The sequence below is a fragment of the Rhinichthys klamathensis genome, unplaced genomic scaffold, assembly GCF_029890125.1.
Source record: "Rhinichthys klamathensis goyatoka isolate OS25496 unplaced genomic scaffold, OSU_Roscu_1.1 h1tg000554l_1, whole genome shotgun sequence".
Lineage (NCBI taxonomy): Eukaryota > Metazoa > Chordata > Actinopteri > Cypriniformes > Leuciscidae > Rhinichthys > Rhinichthys klamathensis.
Genome location: NW_026607023.1, coordinates 3,323,755 through 3,343,983, shown reverse-complemented (window position 1 = coordinate 3,343,983; position 20,229 = coordinate 3,323,755). Strand labels below are relative to the sequence as shown.

The following is a 20,229-nucleotide window of genomic DNA, read 5'->3' as shown; positions in this document are numbered from 1 at the left end:
TTAATCAAAAGCTAAACACATCAAATTGAATGCCACTTCATCCATTATAAATAGTATTTCATAATGAAGTGCATTATTCCATCTTCAAATATATATTTGCATTGTACGACTGACATCGGTTTATATTTATGAGGAGTCTGGCCTACAGGAAATGGTACGAGCTGAAAAGGTCAGTGGTGTCACATACTTTCAACACATTATACGAGAAGTCCTAAATTTAGTGCCTGGGCTAAAATTCAATTAATACTGTGATGAGAGAGAGAAAGAGAATGGAACATGAGAGGATGAATTAGAAGCCATTCAAATGGGATTGGAGAAGGAAATATTTAATCTAATATCACTTTCCAACACTGTATTCATGTGAATAACATTGCTTATTGTTTCTTTGTTAAATATTAATGCACAAAACACACACCACAAGTTTTTGTTTAATGTTCAGTGTAAATGTCCATTGCATCTTAAATGAGCAGCTGGTTAATGAGGGAATAAGGAGCTTGTATTTATCTGTGTTTTTAGATCTCTGCTCGCTTGGTCAATATGCGTTATCCTCAATTATAAATCATCATGACTGGCAGTAATACAAAAGCCGGCCATTTGTTCTGCTCGTGTGAAATCATTTTTTTTTATCAGTTTGCTAGATCAAACAATGGAAAATAAATAAGCAGAAAAAAAAATAGGGTCTGGGAATCAAGATGATTTTTTTATGGTGGTCAATTGAATGGTTCTTGAATGTCTGCATTTATTTGCCGATAAAGACAGAAAACCAAACAACTATCAAATTTTCTTGTGATATTAAATGAACAGGCATTCAGAAAAGGAAATAATTTAGTCAAAATTAACTTAGAACTAACTGTTAGTATATGAATGACAAAATATGATATTTCATTAAAAAAATAACCAATTAGATAAGATACACACTCCCAACAGAAAACATCTCAGGTTACAACTGTAACCATGGTTCCCTGAGAGGGGGAACGAGATATTGCGTCTTGGATTGATGTATGAGATGCACTATCTATCTTAGATGGATATAGATACGCTATTGTTGTGATGTATGTCTGTGTTCCCCCTGTCTTTGTGCACTTGGTTCAGTCCTGTTCCCTGTTTTCCCGCTCCCCGTTATCTCTATTAGTCTTCCCAGGTGTTCCCGATTAACCACGCCCCCTTGTCATCTTGTTTAGCTTGTTTGCCCTTGTATTTAAGCCCTGTGTTTCAGTCCAGTCCTTGTGAGTTCTTGATGTTGTAACGTTGATGCTGGTTGTTCTGTTCCTGAGTCCTGTTGTTCCCTGTCTGAGTCCTTATCCAGTTTGGAGTTTGTTTAATAAAGTGTGCTGCAAGTGGATCCTGCTTCTTCCTTGTCTCAACCACATCGTGACAGCCATCTATCTATCTATATATTTTTTTTTTTTTTTTTTTTTTTTAATTAAGGCTTTGAATTTTGCCTTGATATTTAATAAGGCTTGATATCTTCTTGATAAATTCGGTACATGTATATTGTTCTCATCAAACTGGACAACTTTCTAATTTACAGTCATTAGCTCTGACCAGTCTGAAATTTGAATGTGGATTTTTTGAATAATCAGGCTCTGAATTTTTAATCTACTGTTCCTAGGGAATTTATGATTCACACCAAACTTTTTCAACATGATGACAATATATTAAATATCATTTCATTCATTTCAGCAGAATATAATTAAAATGTTACATGTTAACAGTGGTGGCTCCAGACAATTTTGATTGGGGGGGGCAATGGGGGGTCCTGGTCATTTCAATGGGGGTCTCATGAAAACCAACAAAAAAACAGTGGACACGGCTAATAACTGCATATTACTGCTACTTAACAACAAAAACAACACAGCATATCAACTACTTTGTTTTTAATTAATTAATCAATTGCAGTTTGCAAACAATATGCTCGAACTTTAATTGCCATAGCCGCACCCATGACAGAAAACATATTTACAAAATAGTATCCTCCTCATCCTCCAATTCCTCGGTGTCCTCTGTTTCCAGTCTTTACTAAGAAATCCTATGAAAAATTATTTACAAAATCTTCTGCAGGACAGTTCAATTCTTTACAATAATAGAATATAGTATTAAAGAAAAGTAAGCTGTTACACTGAGATGGTTTGGGAAAACCATAAAGTGTTTGCACGCGCGCAGCTTAGAGGGAACGTGATTCTTATGTTTATATATTTTGTATGTCGAATAAATGATTAATTATTACTGTTCTGCGTAGTTTGAAGATAAACATTTTTAAATATTTATCCCGGATATATATATTTTTTAATCAGGAAGGGGGTGGGGGGTCAAATGGGGGGGTCAAAGCATTTTTTGGGAGGGTCTTGAGACCCCCCAAGACCCCCCCTGGCGCCGCCGCTGCATGTTAATAGCCAAATTCCCAAACACATCAACTTGTTGATCACATTTAGTATAAGAAAAAAATTGCAATGCAAGACCAAGGCTAAATTATGAGAAACAGAAACGATTAATTCATTGCTTATCTGGGTCTTCAGGCTTTGCAGTCTTTACCTCACCTCCCTATCTGAGTTGTTCGTTCATCACGTGACAGCCCCATAGGCTATAAGGCTATGCAGTCGGTACAGATACAGAATTGATTAGTTCATCTCCTAAGTCTTCGGGTACGAGCCGTTCGTTCATCCCATGACAGCCCCATAGGCTATAAGGCTATGCAGTCGTTACTGGATACAGAAATAATTAGTTCACCTCTCGAGTCTACGGGTTCAAGTCGTTCATCCTTTTGTTGTATATTTGTCATATAACTGTATTGTTACATGTATGCTCTGTGTCATGTTTCCCTGTGACCTACTTTTCCCCAATCTGTTTGATTAGTTATTTCATTCCCCTGTGTCCTGTCAATTATCTGATTAAGCTCCCTTGTTTGCTACATGTATTTAGTCCCTGTGTTCTCCCTCAGTCTTCGTCCGTTCTCGTTAATGTTTGTGTGGTTTTCTCCTGGTTCCTGAGTGTTTATGTTTAAAGTCTGTTTCCTAGAATTATGCCTCGTCGTGCGATTTACTATTATACCACGTTATGTAACAGAAGAACGGACCAAGACAGTTATATTTTTTTGCGGCATTTTCCCCTTTTGATTCCTTTTTTTCTTTCATGGCCCTTCCCTCAGTTCAGCTTCTCTGCTTGGAACAGGCAGACCGTCCGCTGGAGATCCACACCCACATCTGGCATCTGATGATTTTACATCTGGCATGCCTTACGCACTACCCTGATCCTCACTGGCTCCTCCCACCATCCACTTCTCCATGGACTGTTTTTAGGTGTGTTCGACATCGGCTGCGGCTGGGTCTAACCGATTGGGGAGAGTTTCCGCGGGGAGGAGCTGAAAACAGAGACGGGAAGTCGGACACTTTCTGCTTCCCGTTGTGACGCGCTGTGTTTGCATACTTTACCTCAGCTGAAGTGAAATAAATGCAATATTTGTCAAATACACAGACTTTTCAGAGACATTTATTCAATAATTTATGTACTGCTTAATGCAACGTCTGTTTGTAAAAGAATAAAGTTCAACATAAGCCATTCTATCAATGAAGTGGGGTCTACGTACCACGTCTGTTGAGGTTCCAAGCGTACCGTACCGATACTAAAATGTGACGTGAAAACAGTGCAGATCACTGATTGGTCAGACAGAATGGTCACTACCAGCATCATTGTACTTGAGAGACATAAAACCCGCTAGAATTAAATAGCCAGTAACAGCCACCGCTGTAGCACCTGTTTTAAAACTACTTGCTTGACTTGCTTGAAGAAAAAAGAAAGGAAAAAAAACTAAGCGGTACTAACTGCAGTGGAAAAGCAAACCGAGCTAAAGAGAACTGAGCCATGCCGTGCCGAGCTGAGTCGTACCACACAGTGGAAAAGCGAAGCGAGCCGAACCGCGCCGCGCCGAACCGTACCGAGCCATACCATGCAGTGGAAAAGCGCCATTAGATGCCATACGTCATAGTCACGTGGCGTCAGCGCTGTCTCAAGTCGGACACAATATTTTACCGGCATGCACTGCATCAAGTCAGCCGCCGATTGGTCTGCGCAGCGCTGTATGAAGTCGAACAAGCCTTTTGTTTTTGGCCTGGACTCTTTTTGTTTTTTTGTCAGCTCCAAGCCCTCCTCCAGAGCCCCCTAGTTTTCCCCAATCTGTTTGATTTGTCATTTCATTCACCTGTGTCCTGTTAATTATCTAATTAAGCTACATAGTTTGCTACATGTATTTAGTCCCTGTGTTCTCCCTCAGTCTTCGTAAGTTCTCGTTAATGTGGTTTTCTCCTGGTTCCTGAGTGTTTATGATTAAAGTCTGTTTCTTAGAATTAATCCTCGTCGTTTGATTTACTATTATACCACGTTACGTATGTTGTTATTCGTTTTATCAAAGTGTTTTTTCCCCATCATATATATGAAGTTTAAAGCATTACCAACTCTTTATTACCACATTCAATGTTATGGAAAATAACCATCATGACAGAAATTTTAAAAAATGATAAATTGTGAGAAATAAAAAAGCTACAATTTGTTAAAAAACGGACTGCGCTTGTTTGTAAGGACGTTTGGGAATTATTAACTTTTATTATTTTCTGTATCCTATACAGCTGTAATGTCACATGAAAAAAGAACAAACAATTCCGAGTCAGACCCGAAGACTCTTTCCAGTAGAGACAGCATAGCCTCTATGGGGCTGTCACGGGACTAACGAACGACTCGGAACCGAACCCGAAGACTGGCATCCGAAATGATTGAGATGTAAACTAATCATTTCTGTTTTCTGTACAAAACCTATAGGATGTTGCACATGCGCGGTCAACACACAATGAACAATTCACTCTCTGAGACAGCTCGTTGTTCATGAGTCATATTAAAGATTTGTTCAAAATGAACGACAAACCATAGCAACTTTCCAAATGTCGCCAGTACGCAACTTTCCAAATGTCGCCAGTACTGTCCTGCGAGCGCGAGGTCTTGCTTTCCAGCTGCAGTCACACCTCTCTCTGCGTCTCCTCTGTTCAGTGAGCAGCTGTCTGGCTGAGAGGAGCAGCACATTCTGTTGACTGCACAGCTGACATAGACTTGAATGAGCTGAGCATGTGCACGCTGTGTTGCAATGGACCAATCACTTATCAGCTTCTATTTTGTTTTAAATTTAAACTATTTAATTTGACCATTTATTCTTGTCATTTGCTTCTATTACTTACTCACACTGCAGACACGTTTCAGAACATCAGTGACTACCAGCCGAACGGATTCCAAATTGGTAAAACATGGATAAATTCAAACGTCCCAAAAATAGTTGTGGCGACGATGCGTCATCAGCACCAACCCCAAAGAAGTGTAAAACATGAAAGTATGACATTAGCTATCTTCAGTTTGGCTTTAGGTGGCTGGGACAAATGCACAGGAACTCTAGATGGCACAGGCTGATAGGTCTAATGCTGGGTACACACCAAAAGATAATCAGGCTGATTTTGGGCCGATTTTCCCCCTTCCGACAATCCTAGCTATGTCCCGATTATCTTGATGGTTCTACAGATTATCTTATCAGATTTTCCCTTGGTGTGAGGTGTGTTAAGAGTGTCCGAACCTGCTCGGAAGAACGTCGGAGCCGCCCCGATCGCGAATCGTAAATATTCAACATGTTGAATATTTACGATCAGAAATCCTGATGTGTGGGGGGAACCCCAATGACAAACGTGCGCACGCTGTAGAGATTATCACGTGAAACGAAACAATATCCAATCAGAAAGCGAGATGATGGAAGACGGAAGCATAACAAACGCAGTCATGGCTTTGCAAAAAGTTAAATTGATGTGGACAGCAGAGATGGTGTTATGATGAGGTGGAAGCAAGGAGGAAGCAGGATCCAATTGCAGCACACTTTATTTAATAAACTCAAACTACATAAAGACTCTGGCTAGGGCACAAGACTCAGGAACAGAACCACCAACATCAATGTTACAACAACAAGAACTCACAAAGACTGGACTGAAACACAGGGCTTAAATACAAGGCCAAACAAGCTAAACAAGATAACAAGGGGGCGTGGTATACATGAACACAAACGAGGAGCGGGAAAACTGAACAGGACTGAACCAAAAGCACAAAGACAGGGGGAACACAGACAGACATACAACAGATGGAGGATCAGCTTGTTGATTTGTGGCAACAGCACGAATGTTTTTCTGTGAAAATCATTCCAAACACGATCATCGCAATTTCTTCCTGCATATCGTCCGCCAAGCTCATTCTGAAGTCTCGCGAGATTTTGTGAGATTTCCTTTGTTCACAGTCGAGACTCTGGTTGAAAATCTGTTTGTGTGTGGTGTGCTGTCTTTGTCACATCATGGCACACCACACACTATAGGAGCAAAACGCTTAAATCTAGGATTTTTTGTCCTCATGTTTGTGGTCTATCACATTTTGAAAATCTTATAAGATGTAAAAAATCTTTTGGTGTGTACCCAGCATTACTCATTTGGTAGTGATCACGTCATTATCCACATAGCACAGCTGTAGTTGCGTCAGTGGCCAATGATCTGCGGCTCAACATTCAAACAAATACCGGTAGTGTTGCTGTTAGCAGTCTGCAGTGCACTTTCTGAAGCCCTCCACCTCTCCCTGCGCCACCTGTATAGATCTGCTATGGGGGCTAATTAATTTAACGTGCAGCAGCAGTGGTATGTCTTATATGCTCACAGCAATGTCTATGAATGTATTGGCAATAGCAAGAGCTATTCCGCCAAGACCAAATACATTAACATTGCCATATCCATTACCATGCCAATCTCTATTACCATACCAATGTCCAGAGAGTTGTCATGACAGAATTATGTTTATAGGGCACATCTGGTCCTGTTGTAATTGAGACAATCTGTACTTTGACAATTGGCAGATTAATTAGTACCATAAAGTCATAGTCTTTTAGACAAGAAAAAAAACAAAATATTACAAAAAGGGGGTGACACATTCAATGTGAAACATCTAACATCAGTATCCATATTTTCACATCACCAAGTTAATGTATTGGGCTATTCATCACATCAGGTGTATGATAGCTGGAGATGTGCTTTGGTTGCTTTAGAGAGAATAAACTAACTATTATTAATATTGATGATAACATTTCTCCAGCAATGCAAAAAGAAAATCAAAACAAACACAAACACAAACAGGCACTTTTCTACTAATTCTTAGATCTTTAACCCTTTGACGCGTACGATCACACCGGTGTGATCAGTCTTGGCTGGTCCCTGGAGCGTACGATCACACCGGTGTGATTAGAACGGTCAGTGCATCACGTGATCAACTGCTAAATTCAAACGTGCTTTCGCGCGTTGGCTGGCGCTGAGCCAGAGACAGACGCACTCAGTGCTGTCATATATCACAACTATTGAGTATTTTAAACCACATAATGTTTATTTTAGGTTTCAGACATTTAAATACACATAAGTACTAGCAAAACAGTGATTTTGAATTAGTAAAATAGACACTGATGTCTATGGAAACGGCAACAATAATCATTTCCATTATAATAAGACAAAACGTTTTATTCATATCAGATACACATTGTGTAAGTAGCTTTACATTTTACCCTATTCTTCTCCTAGTTCACCGGCCACTTACTTTCATGTATTTCGTGAGAAACAACAGGTCCGATTCTCTGAACTGTGAAACAAACTAACATGGCGCCGCCCATAGTGCATACAGCTCAACTAACGCGATCGTTATAAATATGTTTAAACAACAAAACACATCCACTTGCACATATTTGACAATCGGAATATCAGTGTTTCATGCTGTAGCTAATACATTTGTGAATATTTTGAATAGAAAAGGAAAAAAGACATAAAAGCAGATCATCACTCATTCAGCTCTGTGTTGTGATTGCGCTGTGTCACGTGACAAGAAATGACGCGTCACCATGGAAACATTAAAGTGACAGGTTCTAAGTAACGGTCGCCTTGAAAAACTCACGCTGGGGGGTCAGTTAGAATATTTTAAACTTACGTGTGAAAGGGTTAAACAGAAATGAGAAAACACGCCTTGAGAAAAAGACAAATTCATAATTGCATTGTGAGACGGAAGCAAGGTTGATTGGGGGATTGAGGGAACAGTGCTTATAATCGACTAGTTAAGAAGCTAATTATGCAGCAGACTGTATGACATCTTATTAGAGAGCTAATTGTTTGCTGTCTTTTGGCTTTATGCAACACAAATCCAATGAGGGCTCACCACGCTGCAACTGTCAAAAAGAGATATTGTGGGGGAAAGGGTACTAGTGAAAATGTATGAGCAGAGTACTTTTGTTTTATTGCCCAGTGGAATGTTTTATTCATAAAGACGTGACAGCTGCGTCATGGCGACCTTTGGTGATGTTGGCTGGGCTATTCATCAATTCTAAAGCGCTAAACAGGAGGAGAGTTACTAAATGTGTTTGTTTGTTTTGGGACTCCACTCATAGTCGCGTACGGAAAGAAAAGTCCATTTGGTTTGTCTACCATTGGGGTTTTATGTTGTATTCTAATGACAATGTTGTCTTGGAAAGATGTTGTTTATTGTAAGAAGCAAGCACAGATGCAATGAGCACCAGATCTAACATTATGTATAATTTTGAGTTCTGAAGAAAGACACTGTATGATTGGGTTCTCTGAGCTGTGACCAGAAGTTATTATCATATTGTCTGATCTGGACTGTCTTTAAGACAAAACAGGAGTCTGACTGTAGTCACAGGCTGTTGGACGCTCTACCTGCACCCACCTAATCCAGTTCAGTATGCTACACAGATTCCGATGTCAACCTTATCACCAAGCTAATTGTGCAGGGTACATGTGCTCAAGGCAAACATGTAATATACTAAAATACTCTAGAGAATCGGAACAAATGCACTTAGACAATCTAGACCAGTGGTTCTCAATGTTTGGGCCAGCCCCCTCCACCCATTATCTAAGTCCCCCACCACCCCCCATCAAATAAAATGCAGTCTAAATATATTTCTTGAATATTAATGTTGATTATTATTCTGTGATTATTATAGTTAGCCCTATTATTAAATTTACACTACCATTCAAACGTTTGGAGTCTGTACAAATGTTGTTGTTTTTTTCATTCACCAAGGATCCATTAATTTGATTCAACAATTTTTGAGCATATTATTGTTGGTGTCTATAGCCTACCCTTTAGTGATGTTGAGGTGTCTTGAAAAATTATATCTATCATACCCTGTTACCCTATCAAAAGTGGAGTTTACCTTTCAAGGGAACTCGAGCTGCGTTTGAGACGCGGTGGGAACGCTCTGCGTGATTGCGTCATGAAGCACGTGTAAAATCAGTCCAATGGAAGCCCGATACGTCATAGGTGACGTCATAGACCAGGAAACTATAAAGCACCCTTGAAAACAGACCGCGCCAGCTTCTGTTGTCTTCAGTAAGCGCTCTCTGTGACTCTGTCCTTGTCTATTTATTGTTGTCTGTCCGATCATCATTTATATATATTTATATCATTATGGCGAGCAAGCAGGATTACAAACGTTGTGTTGTCCCTTGCCCTCGTTTCATTACGGGTGGGGACACACATCAGATGTGTGTTGCTTGTTTGGGAGTGGAGCATGCCCAGTCGGTCCTCGAGGGGGCTGACTGCGAGCATTGCATGAGTTTGTCCAGGAAAACTCTCCGCTCTCGCCGGGCATTCTTTGAGGAGGATGGTTCGGTTCGTGTTCCCCGAGGTGCGGGTCCCGCGGCTGCCGAGGCACTGCGGCGGCGTTCATCTTGGGGTTCACATATGGATCTAGTAGCGGGGTTTGAGACGGGCCGCCGCCCTTTCTCAGCCCTTACCTGCTGGATCCGGTGTCCCAGCCCAGGAAGGAGCCCGCTCTGCGGTTTATCCTCCCCAGGCTGAGGCACCACTGTTGCGGCTATCCAGTTCTGAGGAACTGGATGTCGTTGATACGGGGGAATTTGAGTTTTCGCCAGCTCATACCCCTGCTGATGAGGAGCTTATGGAGGTTTTATCTCGTGCTGTTACTAAATTAAATATTGAGTGGCCAGCTGATGATATTGATGTTGAATCAAGAAAGAGTCTTCTAGATGAACGTTATTTACCATCTAGATCACGACCTCCTCGTCGGGAACTCCCGTTTTTTCCTGATCTTCACACTGAGGTGTCCAGATCGTGGAATAAACCCGCATCTTTCAGAGTTCATAATCCTCAAACTAGCAATTACAGGAAAGTTAGAGGTATTGATAATTATGGTTATTTGACGATGCCTCGTGCGGAAGAGACGCTTGCGAGCTATCTCTCCCCCGAGTCAGCGTCATCACTGAAAGCCCCGACGTTACCCACCAGACCATTAAAAAATACATCAGTGCTGGTGGGTAAAGCGTATTCGGCAGCAGGTCAGGCTGCGGCATGCTTACATACAATGTCGATATTACAAGCTTATCAGGCTGACCTGCTGAGGGACATGGATGAATGTGAGGAAGTTAGTGCTGATACTATTCGAGAATTACGTCGCACAACAGATTTATCTCTCCGGGCCACCAAGGAGACGGCTAAATCTGTGGGCCGTTCTATGGCAGCCCTGGTGGCCACGGAACGTCATTTATGGTTGAATCTTTCTGAAATCAAGGATAAAGATAGATCTGTTCTTCTGGACGCACCGCTTTCTCCTACAAGTCTGTTCGGCGATGCTATAAATTGTGTTGTCGATAGGTTTCAAGAAAATAAAAAACAAGCGGCTGCGTTTCAGAGGTTTCTTCCTCGCCGGGCCAGTGTCCCCGAGGCTGCACGTAATATAAAGATTGAGCAGCCTCGTCCGTCTACGAGCTCCGCACACAGATTCCAGCAGAAACAGAGCGTCGCTGCTCGGGCTCCTCCACAATCCGGGGTTCCCGAGTGGCGTTCGCAGTCCAGGCCTGTTGGGGGTAGACAGGATCTGAGGACTGTCATCTCCAAGAGAGCCTGGACTAAGAAGAAGTCCTGACGCCAAGTGTGCCAGGCTTCTGAGGGTGGTCCCCTCCGGGGAGGAACGATTCCGAGGAACCGTTTCTCTTTGGCGCCCTCTGGGGGGCGATTCTCCGAGGAGAGTCGCAGCGTTGCCACATCGGTTGTTCCCTGCCGGTTCGCCGTTTCAGGGCACCGATGTGTCAGCGTCCCCGTGCAATCCTCTGAGGAGGGTTGTAGAACGGTCAGTTCGGTTGTTCCCTGCCGGTTCGCCGCTTCAGGGCGCCGAAATGATTGTTCAATCAAATCCAGAGGCCAGTCTCGAGAGACTGGTTCCCTTATCAGCATTTCTGGCAGCGTTTGTCACAATAGACCTGAAAGACGCTTACTTCCATGTATCTATCCATCCTCATCACAGGAAGTTCCTGAGGTTCGCTTTCGGGGGCGAAGCTTACCAGTATCGGGTTCTACCGTTTGGCCTAGGTTTATCACCCCGCACCTTTACAAAATGCGTGGATGCAGTTCTGTCTCCCTTGAGACTCCAGGGCATTCGCGTATTAAATTATATCGACGATTGGTTGATTTTAGCTCAGTCAGAGCAGTTGGCGGTTCGGCATCGAGATGTCGTTCTGTCTCACATAAAGGAGTTGGGGTTGCGGCTCAACATCAAGAAGAGTGTTCTCCTCCCTACTCAGAGGACCACTTTTTTAGGTGTAATTTGGGATTCGACCACAATGCGGCACGTCTATCTCCTGCTCGGATCTCTGCGATTCTCACAGCCGTAAAAAATGTAAAACTAGGCCAGTCACTCACTGTGAAACAGTTTCAGAGACTGTTGGGGCTCATGGCAGCAGCGTCCAACGTGATTACTTTTGGCCTGCTGTACATGAGACCCCTGCAGTGGTGGCTCAGAACCAAGGGGTTTTCTCTGAGGGGAAATTCGTTCCGCAAGATCAAGGTCACGCGGCTATGCCTTCGTGCTTTGGTCATGTGGAAGAAGCCTTGGTTCCTCGCCCAGGGCCCAGTGCTGGGAGCTTCTTGTCGACGCGTCACGCTTTCGACGGATGCTTCCCTCACAGGATGGGGGGCGGTCATGAGTGGCCGCTCGGCGCAAGGTCTTTGGCAGGACCATCAACTGTCATGGCACATAAATCGTTTGGAGATGATGGCGGTATTTCGAGCTCTCAAATATTTCCTGCCAGACCTGAGAGGCCATCATGTGTTGGTTCGTACGGACAACACGTCGGTGGTTTCATATATCAACCATCAGGGGGGTATGAGGTCACGTCACTTTTGCAAGCAGGCCCATCAGATCCTCCTATGGGCCTAGGGGAAGTTGCTATCTCTCAGAGTAGTTTACATTCCGGGGCGTCAGAATGTGGGAGCAGATATACTGTCAAGGCAGGGGCTGAGGCCCGGGGAGTGGAGACTTCACCCCGAGGTGGTGGAGCTCCTGTGGGAGAAATTTGGTCGTGCTCAGATAGACCTTTTCGCATCCTCAGATACAACCCATTGTCCCATGTGGTTCTCTCTCACGCACCCAGCTCCTCTCGGACTGGATGCGATGGTGCAGGTGTGGCCGAGGCTGCATCTGTATGCATTTCCCCCGATATCGTTGCTCCCGGGGGTTCTTGAGAGGGTTCGCCGGGAAGGGGCCCGTCTGCTACTAATAGCCCCTTACTGGCCGACTCGAGTTTGGTTCTCGGACTTGGTGTCTCTTCTGAAATGGAAATTATTCTCCACCTGGTGTGGTGAGCGTCAGTTAGATCCTGTTAACTGCCCGGTTGGTTCAGTTCTCGATTTTCTGCAAGACCGTTTCTCTGCTGGATTATCTCCTTCCACCTTAAAAGTTTATGTGGCGGCTATTTCGGCCTATCATACCCCTCTGGGGGGTACTTCTATTGGGAGAGATCCTCTGATTACTCGTTTTCTCCGTGGTACATTGAGGTTAAGACCTGCACTGCACTCTAGAGCACCGGCTTGGGATTTAGCCATTGTACTTGAGGGTCTGGCTCTGGCTCCCTTCGAGCCTATTGAAGAGGTTTCAGAAAAATTCCTCACTTTGAAAGCTTTATTTCTCCTATCAAGAGAATTTGAGATTTGCATGCCCTGTCGGTTGCTCCCTCATGTCTGGAATTTGCACCTGGTATGGTGAAAGCATTTCTATACCCTAGACCGGGTTATATTCCTAAGGTCCCAGTTAATGTTGGGGGCCCAATAGTGTTGCAGGTCTTTTATCCTCCACCTTTTAATACCCCAGATCAGGAACAACTGAACCTGTTATGTCCAGTTCGGGCATTGGATGCCTACGTTCACAGAGCTGCCCTGTGGCGTAAGTCAGAGCAGTTAGTTGTATGTTTTGGGTCACTCAGAAGAGGGTGCCCTGCATCTAAACAGGTTATGAGCAAATGGATAGTCGAGGCTATATCATTGGCCTATGAAGCGGCCGGTCAGCCTTCACCTATGGCTGTACGGGCCCATTCTACAAGGAGTATGGCGGCCTCTACGGCCTTAGTTTCGGGTGTTTCCCTTCTTGACATTTGTAATGCGGCAGGATGGTCCTCTCCGCATACATTTGTCAGGTTTTATGACCTTGACCTCTCCACTCCTGGGGCGAGGTTGCTTGCTTCTTAGTGTGCGCCTAGGACTTCACACAGAACGGGCATTTGTCACTATGGCGTAGTGGGTATGGGGTTCCCACCGCGTCTCAAACGCAGCTCGAGTTCCCTTGAAAGGGAACGTCTCAGGTTACGTATGTAACCCTGGTTCCCTGATAGGGAACGAGACGCTGCGTTTGCCTGCCATACTTCCTGCATACCCTGATCGACTTACTTCAGACTTTTCAGAAGCTGGCGCGGTCTGTTTTCAAGGGTGCTTTATAGTTTCCTGGTCTATGACGTCACCTATGACGTATCGGGCTTCCATTGGACTGATTTTACACGTGCTTCATGACGCAATCACGCAGAGCGTTCCCACCGCGTCTCAAACGCAGCGTCTCGTTCCCTATCAGGGAACCAGGGTTACATACGTAACCTGAGACGTTTTACAGAGTGTTTTCAATTTGTTCTTCATTAGGGTGAATGTTTTTAATGTCTTTCAGTGAATATTAATATTAAATATTTCTGTCCTGGTGAACATGGTGAGCTGGTGGGAATCACATTCACACATGTAAATAGAAGGTATGTAAACCATCCTTTACTTTATTTCTTCATAATTTCCAAATACTGATAAAAACAAAAACCATGAAAAAAAAAAAAACATCTCCATATATTCAACATTCAATAAACTGTACAACCATTTTCGAAGAAGAAGAAATGTTTCTTGAGCACCGAACCATCATATTAGAATGATTTCTGAAGGAACATGCTGAAAATTCAGCTTTGTCATCACAGGAATAAATTACATTTAAAAATATATTCAAATAGAAAACTTTTATTTTAAATTGTAGTGATATTTCACAATATTACAGTTTTTTTCAAATAAATGCAGTAAAAAATATAATAAAAAACAAACAAACAAATACTACCTACCCCTCTGGCGGCCCAAGCCCCTGCCCTTTTTCAAAATGAATCAAAAGTACCTTTCTCAACAATTATATTGTGGCCAATAAAACAAATACATTTTAATTATAATTAATATGACAACATGTACAAAACAGTAACGAATCGCTCAAAAGTCGGAAAAATTCCTGTTTACTTTACGTATCTGCCATCAGACAGTCTGAGACATCGTTGCCATAATGCGTCAGTAGTTGCATATTCATAACTGTGACCGCACAGTCTGTTTACAAAAGCGATTGAGAACTGCAGACCATATACACTCACCTAAAGGATTATTAGGAACACCTGTTCAATTTCTCATTAATGCAATTATCTAATCAACCAATCACATGGCAGTTGCTTCAATGCATTTAGGGGTGTGGTCCTGGTCAAGACAATCTCCTGAACTCCAAACTGAATGTCAGAATAGGAAAGAAAGGTGATTTAAGCTATTTTGAGCGTGGCATGGTTGTTTTTGAGTATTTCCAACGCATTCTCATCCTTTGGCGTCATATAGGTGACACCATATGACATTTCGTCAAAATCTTGCGCACATGGCATCCTTTAGCGTCAATATAGCACGCACTGTTATGGGTAGGTTTAGGTCTGGGGTAGGGTACGGTTATGACGCCTTGGGATCTGCGTCTCATATTGACGCTAAATGATGCCATGTGCCTCGGATTTAGACGAGCGTCACCTGTATGACGCCTTGCGTTCTACGTCGCATATTGATGCTAAAGGATGCCATGTGCGTAAGATTTCGACGAAATGTACAAAGCGTCACATGTATGACGCCAAAGGATGAGAACGGGCTGGTATTTCACAATCTGCTCAGTTATTGGGATTTTCACGCACAACCATTTCTAGGGTTTACAAAGAATGGTGTGAAAAGGGAAAAACATCCAGTATGCGGCAGTCCTGTGGGCGAAAATGCCTTGTTGATGGTAGAGGTCAGAGGAAAATGGGCCGACTGATTCAAGCTGATAGAAGAGCAACTTTGACTGAAATAACCACTCGTTACAACCGAGGTATGCAGCAAAGCATTTGTGAAGCCACAACACGCACAACCTTGAGGCGGATGGGCTACAACAGCAGAAAACCCCACCCATCTCCACTACAAATAGGAAAAAGAGGCTACAATTTGCAAGAGGTCACCAAAATTGGACAGTTGAAGACTGGAAAAATGTTACCTGGTCTGATGAGTCTCGATTCTGTTGAGACATTCAGATGGTAGAGTCAGAATTTGGCATAAACAGAATGCGAACATGGATCCATCATGCCTTGTTACCACTGTGCAGGCTGCTGCTGGTGGTGTAATGGTGTGGGGGATGTTTTCTTGGCACACTTTAGGCCCCTTAGTGCCAATTGGGCATCGTTTAAATGCCACGGCCTACCTGAGCATTGTTTCTGACGATGTCCTTCCCTTTATGGCCACCATGTACCCATCCTCTGATGGCTACTTCCAGCAGGATAATGCACCATGTCACAAAGCTCGAATTATTTCAAATTAGTTTCTTGAACATGACAATGAGTTCAATGTACTAAAATGGCCCCCACAGTCACCAGATCTCAACCCAATAGAGCATCTTTGGGATGTGGTGGAACGGGAGCTTCGTGCCCTGGATGTGCATCCCACAAATCTCCAACAACTGCAAGATGCTATCCTATCAATATGGGCCAACATTTCTAAAGAATGCTTTCAGCACCTTGTTGAATCAATGCCACGTTGAATTAAGGCAGTTCTGAAGGTGAAAGGGGGTCAAACACAGTATGAGTATGGTGTTCCTAATAATCCCTTAGGTGAGTGTATGTCTCTCTCTGCGATTGCTAGTGTGTTGATTAATTTAAAAATAAAGCAAATATTATTGATCTGACTGTACTGACACTGTTGTATGTGAACGGAACTGAGCTGGACGATGACTTCATCAGAACTGCTTTATAGATGAAATGAACTCATTTAATAATTGATGATCTTTACAATGGATCTGAATCAACACTGAACTGACTTTAGCTGAACAACAGCTGAAATGCATCCTTTTTCCTGTTTATGACTGTAAAGTTGCTTTGAAACAATCTGTATTGTATTAAGCGCAATATAAATAAAGGTGACTTGAGTTAAAAAACATTACATATTTTAAAAATATTACATAATTAATCAATGCCCGTTTGTCTCATATTATACACCAACCAATCATGATATGGCACAACAATCTCAAATTTCATTGGACAATGTGAAGTGGTAGTTTTTAGAATAATTTTTATTATTAATTAATTTCTTTATTTATTAACAAAGGTGAAATATCTAAAAGAAGACGAGTATTGTTCTTTACAATCCGAATGGACTGAAGAATGTGCATTTATGGAGTGATCTGGATCTGCGGTTTGTCTCATTTTACAATTGGATTGCATCACTTAGAAATCGGATGTGAATTGACCACAAAGCACAAGTAGTTTTCAATTTACACTTATTTATGTACTGCATATTAAATTAGCTTGATGAAACTATTATAGTTGGATAAATTGCCAAGTGTCATCAAACAGATACCCCATTCTATTTCTGATGTTGTTCCTCCTGTTGTTCTTTGAACGCCCCCATTGAGAAACGCTAATCTAGAAAAATTAAATGACAATGACAGAGATCACTTACAGCTTCCGAACTTCAGTGGGCAGGCATGGGCATCCATGGGAAAATCTTCCAGATGCATGGGGCACTCAGCATGGATGGTTAATCTATGTAGAGAGGAACAGACACATAGAGAGCTTTAAAGTCAGCATTAATGAGACTAGAAATAGGATGTTAATGTTTAAAAAAAAATCATGCCTTATTGTCACATTTAGTAAATTAGAGTTGGGCGATAATATAGTTTACATTTTGCGATGATACAAGCAATCAAGGAGTTGAGATATCTCTATAGTATCGCTGAAGCGAGTATACTCTCATAAAGCTGGACATACTTATATATCCACCTTTATATAAAGATCTGGGCAAAAATTGTATATAGTGAAACAGCACTGACTTCCACATTTGAGGAGGCTTTTTGACTGGAATGTGGAGGATGAAGGTCAGGTTCACCCTCTAGATCTGTACAGTATTAAGTCTTGCTTTCATTTGCTATTAAATATTAGCAATAACAAAATGCAGTTCATATGCATATGTGCAAAATTGTCAGGATCCTGTGATTTCTCATGCCTTTTATTTTGAAATTCATGTGTTCATGTTCATTTGTAGTTCTGTCCTTGGTCTTTGTAGTTCTTTTGCTCTTTGTAATTAGCTCCAGGTGTTATTGTTTCAGTAAGCTATTTAACCTTGTGTCAATCCTTGCTTTTTGGTGGATTATTGTTTGTTCGCTTTCTCCTAAATTGAGAGCGTCATGTATCTATTCTTGGCTAAGTCAATGGCTAAGTGTCATGTCATGGTTATCATCGTCAAGTCATGAAATATGTATCATGTTTGAGCCATTAAACCATCTTTTATCTGTATTTAGATCCAGTAATCTTCCTTTTGTTTCTGAGGCTTTGTTACAGATTTGTTTCATGCTTGTACTGAAAATCATTTCGAATTTCATTGACTGAAATATGTTTAGTAGTGATGTGACGTTCGGCACCGAGGCTTCGAAGCTTGTATAAAAAAAACGAAACATCTCACATGAACCAATGTACCGGAGCTTGATTCGTTTTGCCATAACCATGTGATCAGTGACGTCCGAAGCTTCGTTTCGACACACAACCACGTGACTGCTTCATATTCTGATTCAAAAATAGTGCAAACCCATTGCGCAGGTTTCGAGTGTCATGCGCTTCGGTAGTGAAAAGAGGCCGTTCGGAAGTCTGGCAGCATTTTCATGTCGTATCAAGTCCCATGTGAGAGAATATTCTCAAAGGCAGGGGAAGTAGTAAATAAAAAAAGAAATAGACTTAGCCCTCACACTGTTGAACAAGTCCTGTTCCTTAGTAGAAAATCTTTAATTTCTTCAATTACACAACTCCCCAGTTCACAAGCACTTTCACTACCCAGCCTTTCACCATTCCACAATAGCTCTCTTTTATTTTGATTAAACAGTATGCCTAAATGAGCCTTGCCTATGAACTCATATGTTTAGGACTACGGCTAAAGTTTTAAGGCTATTATGTTCAACAAAGCAGAGTTAATTTGTCCCATGTATTAATTCTTTCATAAATTAATTCATAGACTCATTTGTACAAAGAATGGTGTGAAAAGGGAAAAACATCCAGTATGCAATTCTGTGGGCGAAAATGCCTTGTTGATGCTAGAGGTCAGAGGAGAATGGGCCGACTGATTCAAACTGATAGAAGAGCAACTTTGACTGAAATAACCACTCGTTACAACCGAGGTATGCAGCAAAGCATTTGTGAAGCCACAACACGCACAACCTTGAGGCGAATGGGCTACAACAGCAGAAGACCCCACCGGGTACCACTCATCTCCACTACAAATAGGGAAAAGAGGCTACAATTTGCAAGAGCTCACCAAAATTGGACAGTTGAAGACTGGAAAAATGTTGCCTGGTCTGATGAGTCTCGATTTCTGTTGAGACATTCAGATGGTAGAGTCAGAATTTGGCATAAACAGAATGAGAACATGGATCCATCATGCCTTGTTACCACTGTGCAGGCTGGTGGTGGTGGTGTAATGGTGTGGGGGATGTTTTCTTGGCACACTTTAGGCCCCTTAGTGCCAATTGCGCATCGTTTAAATGCCACTGCCTACCTGAGCATTGTTTCTGACCATGTCCTTCCCTTTATGGCCACCATGTACCCATCCTCTGATGGCTACTTCCAGCAGGATAATGCACCATGTCACAAAGCTCGAATCATTTCAAATTGGTTTCTTGAACATGACAATGAGTTCACTGTACTAAAATGGCCCCCACAGTCACCAGATCTCAACCCAATAGAGCATCTTTGGGATGTGGTGGAACGGGAGCTTCGTGCCCTGGATGTGCATCCCACAAATCTCCATCAACTGCAAGATGCTATCCTATCAATATGGGCCAACATTTCTAAAGAATGCTTTCAGCACCTTGTTGAATCAATGCCACGTAGAATTAAGGCAGTTCTGAAGGCGAAAGGGGGTCAAACACAGTATTAGTATGGTGTTCCTAATAATCCTTTAGGTGAGTGTATATGTCTCGTCTGTGGAAGGTACAATATGATGTCCTACCTGCCTGTCAGCGTATGTATTTCCATTTCTCCGTGAGTAAACGAGTAAACAGGACTGATTATATTTTATTTGGACTTTAAAACAAAGATTAGTCAATAAAACAGAAATCCTGAATCAAATGCTCAAATATATATCATATTTCATTAAATTCAATGAATAATCTCAGATAGTAATTCACAACATCTGGAGACAGAAGCCAGGGAAGAAAAATAGAACAGAACATGTAGATAGAATAGAAATAGAATAGAACAGAACAATCTAGTATTAAGAAAAATGAATAAGTGATAAGAGATTCTTTAAACAGTAATGCAGTATTTGAAAATACAGAGGAGAGTAATCTAGTGGATTAAGTCTTGTGTGTACACTGCATGAGCCATTGCTTGAAATTAGCTGAGTCACAAGCTGACAGCTTGTATGGAGATGGGTAAATTGACCTATAAATAGATCCCTGAAGCTTTTAATTAGCGAGTATCAAGCCTGATCCATTGAGGTGAATCAAAGTCATTTTTCAGACAGTTTAATGACTGTGAGGTGCTGCTTGTTCACATCTGT

At 42.1% G+C, this 20,229-nt stretch overlaps 1 protein-coding gene across 1 annotated transcript in view; it reads right to left on the bottom strand.

Moving 5' to 3' along the window:
• Window positions 1–20,229, bottom strand: part of gabra3 (gamma-aminobutyric acid type A receptor subunit alpha3) — a 597,199-nt gene that overhangs the window by 157,650 nt on the left and 419,320 nt on the right. Inside the window, exon 6 of the mRNA XM_056239111.1 lies at window positions 17,143–17,225. Coding sequence (XP_056095086.1) covers window positions 17,143–17,225 — 83 coding nt within the window. The remainder of the gene's footprint in view (window positions 1–17,142; window positions 17,226–20,229) is intronic.